The sequence below is a fragment of the Sabethes cyaneus genome, chromosome 3 (assembly GCF_943734655.1).
Source record: "Sabethes cyaneus chromosome 3, idSabCyanKW18_F2, whole genome shotgun sequence".
Classification (NCBI taxonomy): domain Eukaryota; kingdom Metazoa; phylum Arthropoda; class Insecta; order Diptera; family Culicidae; genus Sabethes; species Sabethes cyaneus.
Genome location: NC_071355.1, coordinates 1,843,869 through 1,857,617, shown reverse-complemented (window position 1 = coordinate 1,857,617; position 13,749 = coordinate 1,843,869). Strand labels below are relative to the sequence as shown.

The window sequence follows — 13,749 nt, the reverse complement described above, 5'->3', positions numbered from 1 at the left end:
TCATTTTGCAGATAGATATCAAAAATAAAACTAACGGCACTCAACGGAAGCGAAACGGGAACCCATCATCATCGAACAATGTCGGTCCTGTCTACAATATGCAGTGACCTTGCAAAAGCTCCAGCAACTCTATGGCCAAGCAGCGTTAGCAGCATTCGATTCAGTGCAAAGAAACCATTTCGGCAGCGTTCATCCGGTGGAGCGGAAATACTTAGTCCCATCATGCCGAAGGATGCAGCGGTCCAGCAGCGGCTCGACATTGTCCACGTGCCGGTGGATTGAATAAATGAATTGGATTCAAAATAAATTTTTTAAAGCCATTTAATGCCCTGTAGTTTTTCTTACTCAAAACTGCGGAAAAAATACCTTTTTTCGAGTTTATTTAACAAAAGTTGAATTTGCGCAAAAAATACCCATTTTTGATTATCTTTAATGCAACTTTGCATGCGCAAAAAATACCCATTCTTAAGAACTGTTAATGCAGCTTATTATGCGCAAAAAATGCCCGTTTTTGAGAACTTTTAATGCAACTAACAAGTGCGCAAAAAGTACCCATTTTTGAGAACCATTGATGCATCTTATTATGAGTAATAAGTACCTTTTTTTAAGAACAGCTCACATTAACTAGTCGGTGGGTATTCACCATAGTACCTAATTTTGGGGGGAAGAACATGAAGTGCGAAATGGGTCAAATTTTACCCATTAAAAAGTAACCGATTCTTAGCGTGTGTATCGTTCGATGACCATAGTGTATCTATTCACTGTGTTGTCTAATGCGAGCTAAAAAGAAAAGTGGTTTACTTATAAGCTATCGTCTTATTCCAAATTTTTTTTTTAAATATAAAAAAAATGTTTTTTCATTACTTCCATTAGTCAAATTCGGAAAAGTCTTCATGTAGCGATTGAATGGCATCATATCTTGTCAGAATATGCGGAAATGTATATACCACTAAAATACCCAATTGGTACAAGTTGATCGCTTGGGCATAAAACCGTGTTGAGTATTATCGATGCAGCCGGAAAAATTAAACGAATTTGAACCATTTTTAATTCCCAAGGAACAAAACGGCAGCACCTAAAAGACCAGATGTGGAATAAGAGTTGTGTAGTAGCATCCGGTGCTGAATAAACGAATTTGCTGAAGTACATGTTTTGTAAACGTCATATCCCATATTTTTCCTAGCTTCTAACCAACATCTACACTGTCTCGATCGTTGTTATGTAATTGTGGAACAAGAGTTGAATGAACGTTGTCCAAATGTATCAGCAACACCGCTAAGAGCAAGTGGATTAATACAACAGTAAACCTATACTACCGACTCAATCAAGTTACTCGCGTTGGACTCGCTAAACGAGATGAATCGGGTCGGGTGGCATAGCGGCAATGCCCCCACGGCTGGTAGCGCCGCAATCGCATGGCCAACTCCCGCTGCCGTTGCGCGAAAACTTCACTCCTTCTCGTGCCATCCTCGTGCTGCTGTTTTTTTGGATGCAAAACCTTAAATCCGACCCGATGACAAATAGATGTCTATATTGCCACCAAGAAACATTTTTTATTTTGCTTCTATAATTATATTGATGTCATTATAGACGCAAAACAAATATTTTTCGTTGGTGGTAAAATAATTGCCACGGCCTTATAAAGGGTTAAAGCAGCGATAATCTCCGGACTATCGGTGATGACGGGGTGACAAAAGTAATCCTCCTCTGCGGCACTAGCACGAACCACTCCTGCTGCTAACTAATCACAAATGAACAGCCACAAACATTGTTCGCAGCTAGCCGAAAGCTAGTACAAATCTATATATATAAAAATGAAATGCTGTTCGTGTGTCCGGTATAGACTCTCAAACCGCTCGACGGATTTTGATGAAACTTGGCATACACATTGCGTTTGATGTGAGGAATGTTGTTAGCATGGTTTGAGACCCCTCCCCCCTCTAGAAGGGGGGGCTCCCACACAAATGGAACACAAATTTCTTCATAACTCGGGAATTAATCAAGCAAATGGAACCAAATTTGGCATGTAAAGGTTTTCGGAGGCAGATATTTTTTCTATGGTAGATTGAGAACCCTCCTTCCTCTAAGAGGGGGGGCTCCCATACAAATGAAACACAAATTTCTTTATTCGGGAACTTATCAAGCAAATGGAACATTTGGCATTTGAAAGTTTTTGGAGGCAGAAATTTTTTCTATGGTAGATTGAGAACCCTCCTTCCTCTAAGAGGGGGGGCTCCCATACAAATAAAACCAAAATTTCCTCATAACTTGACTATTAATCAAGCAAATGGAACCAAATTTGGCATGTGAAGGTTTTTGAAGGTAGAATTTTTTTCCTATGGTAGATTGAGAAATCTTCTTCTAAGAGGGGGGTTTCCATACAATTAAAACACAAATTTCCCCATAACTCGAATATTAATCAAGCAATTATTAGTTATTTGGGGGTTACTGGAGGAAAATTTTTTTTCTATTGCGTATTGAGATTCCTCTCCCTTCTGGAAGGCGGGAGAATGCAAAAAATTTTAGGAATAAATCGGTGAATCCTAGATAATGGGTCAAATTAAATAAAAGTAAGATAATATAATACTTATTTCAAAAACAAAATTGAAGAGAAAATACATTGTTGAAATGAAAATATGAAGAAAATAATGTTGAAATTACACTAAGTTTATGGTTTTTGACCAGTTTTCAAATGATTTCAATCGAACTGCACTGATATTTTATTGCAGTGGGCCGTCCATATACCACGTGGACAGCTTGGAGGGGGGTGGGGGGTATGAAAATGTCCACGCTTGTCCACGGAAGGGGGGGAGGGGGTATTGAAAATGTCCACGTGGACAATTTTTTTTTCATAAAAAAAAGAAGTTAGAAAAAATATGGAATTAATTATATATATTAGTATTCACCATTGATCAGTGATTGTTTTTGAGCTCAAATAAAGCTTATATACGAACCGAGCATTACGAGAGCACATATCTGGCATAAATCTTGTTGAAAAGATTAAGCCTGCGTTAGTACACATAGATGGTAATTACCCAGCCTGAAAGTAGAAGTTAAGCAATAATTAAGATTATTTTTTTACAACCCTTGCCTCTTTTGGGAAATGACAAAGGTTACGAAAGTATACCCAAAGCCTTCGTGCTCATTTTAAGAAGTGTCACAGAATTAAATCCACGAATTAAACCTGTCACGGGATTCATTTACCATTTAGGTCGCGCTTGCACCAAATGTGGATTGTATTTCGCCTCAAAATCAAATGCAGAACTCCACAAAAAGGGCATCCCGGGGGATCGTATTTCCAAAAGGATTCGCTTTCAAAAAATTATATGAACCACATCGCGAAGGTCGTTTGTTGTGTTGAAGTTGACGGCCAAGCTGAGGTGCTCTGGTTAGACAGGGATACTCTGGACAGAGAAGAATCGTCAAGCGAAAGTCAAACTAAAACGGACTTTATTCCAGTCGATAATGATTTGCAGTAGACAAGATCACAAGAATTAAGATCCTAAAACCTTGCATACGGATTTTAATACACTGCGGAAATTTGACAGAAAGTCCATGGAAAAACTCAAATTTCTGCAACGACTCAAGAATCGTATGCATTGTGTTGGGGCCTTTAGACTGGAGCTTCCTTTAGTGCATAAATCAAGTTGAAAACAAAATTTAGCACCATGCTTTTCTGTTTTTTAAAATTTTACATAAGAAAAAAAAGTCCACGTGGACAAACAGGGGAGGGGGGTGGGGGTTGAGTCAATGTCCACGCTTGTCCACGGAGGGGGACGGGGGGGTTCAAAATTGGTATTTTTCTGTCCACGTGGTATCTGGATGGCCCCAGTGTACGATTTGCCAAAATTACCATTTTAAGGGTTGGTAATAAAACCCGAATCGTTACGTTGGACTTGCTGCTCGAGTCACAAATGCTGATGCGTTGGATTAGAAATTTGCGGCATGATTTAGGAATATCTTGGGTTGTCAAAAAGAAAGCTCTTGGTTGCAAGATTACAATTAATCAAATATTCAGGATTATGCATGTACCCCCTTTTTAGAATGGCGTAGCAACGCGCGCCGGGTCCTCTAGTAGTTTATAATTGTTTAATATGTGCTGAATAAAGGTTTCTAGCGTAATTTTGTACAGCCGATGCCTAACATGATTTAAGAAGCCTGCAGCGCTTAAATATCTTTCAGCCGAGGTTTGTTCCACGCTTGCCAAACTTAAACTTGTAAATCTACATCGGCTAAAAACTCGGCGCCTGTCATATGTCAGATTATCTCAGATGTGTTCGTCGACGGCTTGCGACCGACAGGATCTAAGTTCGAACCCGGATGAGTGAAAAAAGTAAAATGGCGGGCTAGATGAATTTTTGAGTCAATCAATGCTTTCCTACTAAGTCTCTCATTAAAAATCATAACAATAATATGAATACAAAAATGGACATGAAAATAACGAAACAGTAGAATCAATATATATAGAATGCCAGTGTCGCTATTTTTCTATAGGACTCATTGTGGTAAACATGATGCTAACAGTCTGTATCAAGTCTGTGAATCGGGAACTTCGTTGTCAAAGTTGCTCATTGTTATATATCTGTTCTTTATCTGTGCGCTGGTTGGTGCTGTCATCAGTGCGTTCTCCGCTGTGTTTTTATGCCAGTGAAATGGTTTTAAACGTTCTTTTTCTTTTCGTCCGGATGAATAGAATCCCACAACTGCGCCCTTTTGCACCGACTTTTTCAGAAATTTGAAGCAAGCGAAGTTTCCAATCACATTACTTGGCAGCCATAATTGAAATTTTAAACTGGTTGTCAAAGTTTGACAATGAGATTCCTCTTTTGATGAATCTCAGGCACACACACATTTGCATATATAATGTAAATACATTATCTGAACATGTGTGATGTTTACCACGCGCACTGCAGCGACACTGGCATTCTATATATATTGATTATACTAACGAAACCCACAAAATAAAAAAATACTTCCTACATATTTTATTTTCTTTTTGCTTGTCTAAATGTTGAACTACTGTGCAATAAACGTAGCTTCAGTGTCATCAGCAGTAGTTTAATAAACATATCTATACGTACTGAATAAACGTATTACTATACGTTGCCTAACAGTCATACAAACGCAACTTCCACGCCCATATTCAGCACTGTGCTGTTTAAATTCTCCAAAACCAACTGTATTAGCATTGAACAGAAGTATTTAGACATACATGAAAAGCAGCTATACAGTATGTGCTGAATAATGGCTGTCCGTTAAACGTTTAATAAGCACAAATTGTTCCTTGGGTTTGCACGTCGTGCAAATCAGCGGGGTTCAAATTAAAAAGTGTTCAGATTAAAAACGGTCAAACGAACGGGGGTCCACGGTATCTAACAACAGCGCCAGCGCAAGCGAGCGGCGTTCTCGCGCAGTGACTGTTGTTTGAGTCTTGGCTTAAACCAAAACTTGAAATGATCGTTTTTAGTGGCGAAGGAAGAAACTTGCAGACATTTTGCAAGCAAAATCCCACCAGTGAGCCGTCAATTATTCATGTCAATTCATTGGGATTGACACTCGCAATAAGTTGACATAAATATTTGTCAGCTCGCTGCTAGCATTTTACTTGTAAACTGTTTGCAAGATTCTTGCATTTCGCGTTTTTGATGCAATTTGCAATAAATATTTGACTGTGCGGGACTCGACACCAGTAATTTTTACACTCAACATCAGGTTACACATTCTTAACGTGTGGCTTGTTTTTCTTGTACTAAACTGAATTTCTTGACCTTTCAATATTCATCTCATTGGATAGTTGACCATGATTCAAAAGAAAAACAGAAAACATTTTTGTAACTTGCGAAATTATAGTTTTTAATTACGCCAGATTAAAAATTACTGCTATTGAATTGAATCGTCATGAGTAAAAGCAACTCGTCAACCGGCGATCCCACCGGTGAAAAGGGAAAGAACCTTCAGCTACTGACGGATCCGAAGTATGTCACCAAAGCAACGGAAATCGTCGAACCCCTTCCGAGCGGGGAAGTGGACCGAAACCTGGACACCGTTCTGGAGGCAGTAAAAACCGTCGATCAAACGTGCGATTTCAAGCGCTGCAAGCAGAAAACCAACATGATGGGAACGAGCTGCGAGTTCTGCCGGCAGCGGTTCTGCTTCCGGCATGGCCTACCGGAGGTGCACGGCTGCGGGGATGCCGTCCGGAAGCAGGAGCGAGAAGAGTTCCTGCACCCGCTGCCCGCTAAAACCGTACAGGCACAGGAGGATCTCAAAAAGGCGCACGGTCGGCTCGATCAGAAGCTGAAGCAGATGAATCTGAGCCGGAAGGCCAAACCAAGCGGCGGGGGAGTGCCGGCGGCACCGTCGTCATCATCGGGACGTGGTCGGGGAGGGACACGCCGGGCGAAGTCTTGAATTATGCTTTATTCAAATACTTGGAAAGTTCAATAAATTTAAGGTTTTAAATCGCTTTGTTTTTGTGTTGAAAGTCCACCCTCTAAGGTGTGTAGTTGGGGTTTTTCCGCAGAATGCAGAAGCCCTCCATGATGGGTGTCAGGGAGAGGTACTCTTCGGTGGCCAGCTCGGCACGTTCGCCCATCGCCAGCAGCACCGGGGTGGTGTGCGTCTGGAAGCCGGTGATGGTTTTCGGTTTGCCCGCTTGTCCGACGACGTCGACGGCCTGCGAAGGGTAGGGTAGGGTGATTCGTTGGTGATTTAAACGAAAAAAAAACAGGCGTTTTAAATGACTTACCATTCCCACACGAACCGGAACGGGACAGGGGCTTAAATCTTCCGTGAAAGTGATCAGCATTCTTGGCTGCATTGCAGTGGCTAGAGTGTACAGCAAATAGTGTGATTTGCCTAAAATAACTGCGGATAACAGAATGATGGTTAAAAAACTTTTTGTATTTGAAAATTTTACCAAACTTACTGTTCTTAACATCCATGAAGGAAACGAGGGTGGCCATCAAACCGGCGACGGCTACCGGACTCATCAGCTGTCGATCGCTGTGGTACGGGCTGAGAGTAAGCGTTCCCTTGCCCAGATGGGTCAGTCCTTGAGCGATTCGAACCATGAACAGGTTGTTCGGATCCTTGGCGTGATATTGAGCCAACTGACGCAGCATCGCAGCCAGTCGGGCGTTATTAGTTCCGGCACCGACCAGTCCCATAGCGAAGATCGCATTGTGTGCCACTTCAGCGTCGCTGTCGTGGGAGAATTTGCTCAGCGTGTCTAAAATGTTCAATTTAGGGTTGGACACCGAGATGAGACCCAGCGCTAGCGGAACGGCGCGACGAATGCAGGGCTCGCAGTAACGGAGCAGATTGCCGAACGACCGGAAGGCCATTTCCGATCCGATCTCTTCGCCCATCGCAATCAGAGCGATTCCGAGTACGGCAACCGATTGACAGCCGGAAAGGTCCTTTTCTTTGTCTTCCTTTTCCTTCTGGGCGGCGGCGGCCGCAGCAGCGGCATCTTTTTTCGACGATGAACTCTCACTTTCCGTTGTGGCCGGTTCGTAGTGTTCCGAGCAGAGATGTAGCAATTGTTGAATCTTCAGAACGTTTCCTGTGCCAGCATAGGCGCAAATTTCGACCATTGTCTTGGCCATAGAACGGAACGGTTCCTGGATAATCTCCAAAGCAGCAATAACCGTTTCGGCTGCCTCTTGGCGACCGAGATAAACGAATCCCAAACCAACTGGCAAGAAACGAGCATAAGTGTCCTTCAGTTCAAGCTCGGAACGATCCATGATAGTTTGCAGCAAAACTTCCGACACCTCACTGTTGCAGGAGCCAACCGCAATCATACCGAGAGACAGCGCGGCAATACCCATCACTTCCATAGTCGAACCGGTGCGTCGTTCCGAACTGAAAACGGAACCAATTAGTTCCAGAACAACGGAACGATTCGAACCAGCATAGGCCAAACCCAGCCCTAAGATGGCCCCAATTCTCATCGTACTATTCTGATGAAGCACATAATCCGAAAGCAGAGCCAAGGCCGGATCAACTTCATTCCTCACACCGCAATTGACAATGCCACAAGCCAGCAACGCACCGGATTTGATGTAATCCTCATTCGAGTACAGATACTTATCAATCGGGGTCAAACCGCCATCAACGTCCCAAAGCAGTATCAAACCCAGCGAAGCCGTGGCACTCAACATGCCGTGTTCCTTATTCTTATACAGCCACTTATTTCCGTCCTCCATCAGCAGCTTATCCTGACCAAAACCGGCATTAACAAATCCGTTCACGAAGCTGGCAGCCAGATTCTGCCGGGCCGAGTCAATTTGCGACGAACCGAACGGCGTCCGTGAGTTATCCAGATGCGACTTGTACACATCCTCCGGCGTTTTCGGCTCCATAATATCCAACTCGCGGGCCAAATTAAGAAAATGGTTATTCAAATGAGAATTCGACATAATCTCCACCAAATCGTCGTAATCGTTCGAACCTTCCGGCAGCTCCAGGAAGATTTGCTGCCGACCGAGCATAAAGGCCAGCTGCTTCTGAACGGCCAGATCACTGCAGGAGGTGAAAATCTCCTGAATCAGCTGCGGATCGTTGATCATCATTGCCAGCCGCATGGCCTGAGTGTGCATGTTAAACTTGCGGGACAAATTCAGCGCACACTTCAGCAGACTTATGTTCTCCGGCTCCGGCACATAGGGAACGCAACTCTGCAGATACAGGCAAACCCTCGGATAGGCACTCTCGTCCACGTAGGCCTCCAGCAGGTCGAGTCGCTCGATTTCCATCAACAAATCGCACGCCTCCGCTTCGGCATTATGTGCCATATTGTACGGAATAATTTGATGAATCAAATGAATCAACCGCTTCTTGAAATCCTCCGTCGTCTCCGGCCAATTAGACGCTATTTCCCCACTCAGATGGCGCACATACTCGTGACCCCAGTCACCGATACTTTCGTTGCTATCGTCGCACAGCAGACGATAAACTAGACACTCCTTTCCCGTTCCCATCGTCATGGCCAGCACCGAAATGATTTCCGCGCACAGCTTGGAAGTCGATTTGTCCTTCAGCGTAGCGGTCATTTTCTTGTGGATTTCCTTCATTGTCTCGAAGTGCGAACGCATAAACTTCAGCGGTTTCGGAACCGACGTCATCGAGGTGGTCGATGCCTTGATTAGCCGGGCCATGGTTTCCAGTGCCGGCATGTACAGTTCCACCGACGGCTCTTGCAGCCGTTCCACCAGCATATTCAACTCATCCTGCAACTGTTTATCTTCGTCGCTCTAGAAAAGAGATTATGATGACAGTGCAACTTCCACCATTACTGGTGTACCGACTCAGACTCAGACTCAGACGACCAACTTACCAACTCCGTTTTTTCCTCCTCTTTCTCCTTGGTTTTACCCTTCACTGGGGTTTCTTCGATTTTTTCAGCAGTGGACATGTTTCGCAAACTTTTGCACTACCTTTTGAACAATAAATTCGACAAATTAATCACTCAAAATTCACAATTTTTACGAACTGTTTTCAAGCGATGAGTTGTGAAAACACTGAAAATTTTTCAGGTTATGTGCGTTTCACAGCGCTGTCAAAAGCTTTGTCGAATTCGTATAAAATGATGTCGACACAAGGGTCGACATCAACTTGTCGGTGGCACAGCCCTATTTTCACAGAATCGGGGCGTTATTCACAAAGGACGTCCGTTGTACACAACCCAAGTAACAATTTCAGGCCGATCAAACGCTTTTACCCAAGTAACAATTTCAGGCTGATCAAACGCTTTTATAGCTGATTTTATTCAACCTGTGGCTGATCTATGGTTTAGGTTTAGAAATAAAAACCTTTTTTCAGCTCTTAAACATCTAAAGCGGGGTACGCTGCTGAAAAGTAATGGGTAAAAAGATAGGACAAGAAATGCTCAAGAAATCGATTTCTTTTACGATTTCTTAAGCAGTACGCACCTCATAAGTAATATTATTTCAGGTCCAGATGGCGAAGTTTTACACGCAAGTGAATTAAAACGTCACTTTTCCGAACGGAATAATATCCGGCGCAATTATTACCACAAGAAAAAATGACAAGTGGAGCTTGTATTCGAGTTGTCAAAATTTCTTCGGTAAATTGCAAGATTTTTTCTTGAGCCGTTTTCTTTTCAGCAGCGTACCCCGCTTAAATCTGGTGATTTTATCAAGTTTCAGGCTAATTAATAGCTGCTTTCGAAGCCGCAATGAAGCTTAATCCAGCTTTTTACGCGCTATAATGGCGGACGCTATAAATTGTGTTCGTAATATGTGAACAATCTTTTTGACAACTCTGCATACATCAAAACTGGGCACTCTTCTCCTGTACGGCAGTGTTGCTTTTTCTTTCGTTTACGCAAAAGAAGGAAGGCAATAGTTTTGTTTACATTTCGCACAGTTTTGCTTTCCTTCTTTGACGTAAACGAAAGAAAGAGCACGGTAGTGTTGCAAGAGAAAAGGCCAGATTTGATGTATGCAGAGTTGTCAAAAAGATTGTTCGCATATTACGAACACAATTTATAGCGGCCACCATTATAGCGCGTAAAAAGCTGGATAGAAACTTTTTTGCGCTTTTAAATAGCCAATTTGCGCAATGCTGTCAATTCTATTTTAGAACGAGAAATAGTTTTGCAATCTGCTTTTCCAATCGCTTAATCAACGCTTCATCAACCTTTATGCAGCCAAAAAAAATCTATTTTTAAACTTAAAAAAAATGGAACGCGTCATTTTTATTTCGCCGTGAACGCGATATTTTTAGTTTCGAATAACTTCAATTCGTACAAGTAAGCTAAGCTAATTAAAAATGCATGTCTTTTCCGGGAATTGAACCAGCCATCTTTTGATCCATAAGCACTCACCGTATGATCCGCCCCATTTGCATCTGCAGAACAGACAGTGAGAATATTTTTACACCTGAAGCCTAGCCCGTCTAGCGTGAAGCAGTCGATAATGTCGATAACTGACAAACTTTTGCTGTCAGCCGAATTGCGAAATTCTATGATCTGACAGTGTGTGTGCTGTGAGTCGAAAGTGTTGAAACCACCCCATCGGCAGGCAACCATGTTTTCGCTGCCATACATCTCGTGCGTGCGAAAATGAGATAGCATGTCAGCACGACGTTTCACTCAACTGCCAGCAGTCTGATTTGGGCCCGCTGAGATTTTGCGCACTTTTAAACAGACAGTTTGCACTTGAGTTTGCACAATGCTGTCAATTCTATTTTTAGAACGAGGAATAGTTATGCAACACGGGGTAAATCACTTCCTGTATAAATATTGTCAATTGGGTCCTAAAATTTGTGATAAAAAGATGATTTTTCTAGAAGGAACGATAAAGCTTCCCATTATGACTACCAGAGTATAGTTTTTTCTTTTTTAAAAAGATGCAGAGCACTGAAAAATTAAAAAACAAAAATATTGTAATTTATTCTCCCTTGACATTAGAGATCTTCCTTGACATAACGAAAATAACACGTTTCTGGCAACAATTATAATTTTTTCTCACTGGCAACTCTGGTTTGACATTAGAGCAGCTGATCGTTTTGACAGTTACAGCTTCGCAGTTGTCTCTTGTGCTTGTCTGCGTTTTGCTGGTCGTGAGGAAGTGGAACATCAAATTTGTACTAGTTATCGGATAAAAGTTTTGATTCGGACAATGTATTCCAATCCATCGATTCACGGTGCTAGACTTTGTCCAAATTTAGTTTGCGCTAAGAATGACTAAACGATGTCAAACTGATGGCCAATAGTATAATCTCGGTACAATCGACCCCGCAGAACAGTATGAAAAAAACGCCAACCGAAACTGGTAGGGTGATTGATCGTGGTTCGGCCTATTCTCACTGTTTCACATAGCACACATGGACTAAAGCACGTATATCTACAAAATCACAATGTTTTTCGAAAAAAATTTAGAATGTTTAGGAAGAATAACTAAAGACGATTCTATTTCTTAATTTAGAAGAAACTTTAGAGCGCCAGTTGAATTATAATTTGATTTTTAATGACAGTCAAATTGTGATCCTGGTTCGGCCTATGTTGATCGTGGTTCGGCCCATCGATGATCTTGGTTCGGCCTATTCCAATAAAAATTTTCTGAAACGAATGTTTTTATATATTAACCAATTATAAATGGTATAAGCTTACTTTTGGTGCCTGATATAGTATCTCACTTCAATTTATCTACCTAGCAGTGTTAAATGAGCTTGTACATGGTCAATATTCTAACTATTTCGGGTTATATAAATTCAGATAATTTTTTACTTTCTTCGGAAGCATTACAAATAGTACAGATGTATTTTTGGGTAAATATAGTATCTTTTTTCACTTTATCTACCTAGCAGTGTTAAATAAGTTAACTTTCTCCTCCCAGTTGACCTCAAGGTACAACACTGATTCAACAAGCCAGGCGTCCATGTTGTAATTTCGACTGGAAGAGGCTGTAAGACTCAATAGGATCGAAGCACTAGTCTCGCAATTTTCCTGTATTTTAACAGGTGCCTTCGAAGAAAGACAGAATTTACATTTAATTTCAGCATGTTTTCAAATAGATCAGTGAAAATAGCTGCTTTTGAAATCACAACTGTGTTAACAAATAACCGGTCATACACCGACGTTAGACGTTGGTCTTTGCCCTAATTCAGGGACAACAAATAATCCTAAATTCCTATCGTTAAAAGAATAGAAATTGGCGAACCGAAATACTTTTGAAAAATTCAAAAGGTTAAGCATACTTTTATTAATACCACAATAGATCAAAATAATGGTCGCAGTGGTCAAATCTTCCGACAAAAAAAAAATACTTTTATTAAAAATTATTTTCGAGCGTCTTAGTAGAACTCACGAAATATCGCGAACTAATTGGAAATGAATTCTTTTTAGTTCTTCTATAATTTCTGCAGAAATATGCCACGCTGATGAAGGTTGCAAGTCGTAACCGAAAAACGCGTATGAAAGTCAAATTATAGTAGAACTAAAAGGAATTCATTTCCAACTAGTTCGTAATACTATACTTTTATTGATTTTTCGGTAGAGTTCCCACAATCATGAATTTTTTTCCAGATAGTATTTTTCTGGATTGATGAGTAAATTTGCATACATTAGCATGAAAAAATATTTATTTTTCAATACTTGGCTCAACAGCTATGAATTTTTAAAATAGGGGGTGTTTGGACACGCCGCCCGTACTGCGGTCGGTATCACTGTCGTCACTCGTGAGTGACCTACATGAAAGCCGCGTTATGTATTCCCGCTTCTAGTATAAGAATAAGTCTTTGTTGCGCCTCACGCTATTGTTACTAAAATCCATATAAACCAGCTCAGATGCTGGTCAGCAGTTAATTGTATCATTATTATCAGTTGTTAGTATCGTTATTATCAGTATTCAGTAGCCCAGTTGCTACTTGTTGCCACCACTGTCACGTGACCCTCTTCCAGTAGTACGAAATGTAGTTGACTTAGTGCCACTGCCGGCCTGCTTACCAGCAGCCGCCAGTATTCTACAATTGTTGATCTGTATAATACAAGTGAAATATAATTGAAGTATAGTTAAGCCAGTGTACTATTCAGCAACCGAACATAAAGAAACCCGTGATTCCTTGATTCAGTGATCCAAATTCACCAGGCCTTAATTGCCCGGTACAGTTTACTACAATTGGCAGAGGCCAGGAAGGAAAATTAGAAAACACAACGTAGGGCCTTCCACAACGGACGAACAGGGGGTGTACATGAAAATCGATAAATTTCCATTTGAG

The 13,749-nt window shown here is 41.5% G+C and overlaps 2 protein-coding genes across 2 annotated transcripts; one reads left to right on the top strand and one right to left on the bottom strand.

The window, feature by feature from the left end:
* Positions 1–5,833: 5,833 nt before the first annotated feature.
* LOC128742597 (DNA-binding protein SMUBP-2) lies at positions 5,834–6,444 on the top strand. Its single transcript, XM_053839008.1, has one exon. The coding sequence runs from the start codon at positions 5,899–5,901 to the stop codon at positions 6,409–6,411; it is 513 nt and encodes a 170-aa protein (XP_053694983.1). The 5' UTR covers positions 5,834–5,898; the 3' UTR covers positions 6,412–6,444.
* LOC128742596 (26S proteasome non-ATPase regulatory subunit 2) lies at positions 6,408–9,516 on the bottom strand. Its single transcript, XM_053839007.1, has 4 exons — positions 9,344–9,516; positions 6,929–9,260; positions 6,749–6,867; positions 6,408–6,676 (listed from the first exon to the last, which is right to left on the bottom strand). The coding sequence occupies exons 1-4, from the start codon at positions 9,419–9,421 to the stop codon at positions 6,494–6,496; spliced, it is 2,712 nt and encodes a 903-aa protein (XP_053694982.1). The 5' UTR covers positions 9,422–9,516; the 3' UTR covers positions 6,408–6,493.
* Positions 9,517–13,749: the final 4,233 nt, after the last annotated feature.

What these genes read in the sequence shown, in the direction of transcription:
- LOC128742597 (XM_053839008.1), top strand. Translation starts at nt 5,899, where the DNA reads ATGAGTAAAAGCAACTCGTCAACCGGCGATCCCACCGGTGAAAAGGGA.
- LOC128742596 (XM_053839007.1), bottom strand. Translation starts at nt 9,421, where the DNA reads ATGTCCACTGCTGAAAAAATCGAAGAAACCCCAGTGAAGGGTAAAACC. An exon ending in CTTCATGGATGTTAAGAACA is followed by an intron (nt 6,868 to 6,928) that starts GTAAGTTTGGTA and finishes TGTTATCCGCAG; the next exon opens with TTATTTTAGGCAAATCACAC. An exon ending in TTCCGGTTCGTGTGGGAATG is followed by an intron (nt 6,677 to 6,748) that starts GTAAGTCATTTA and finishes TACCCTTCGCAG; the next exon opens with GCCGTCGACGTCGTCGGACA.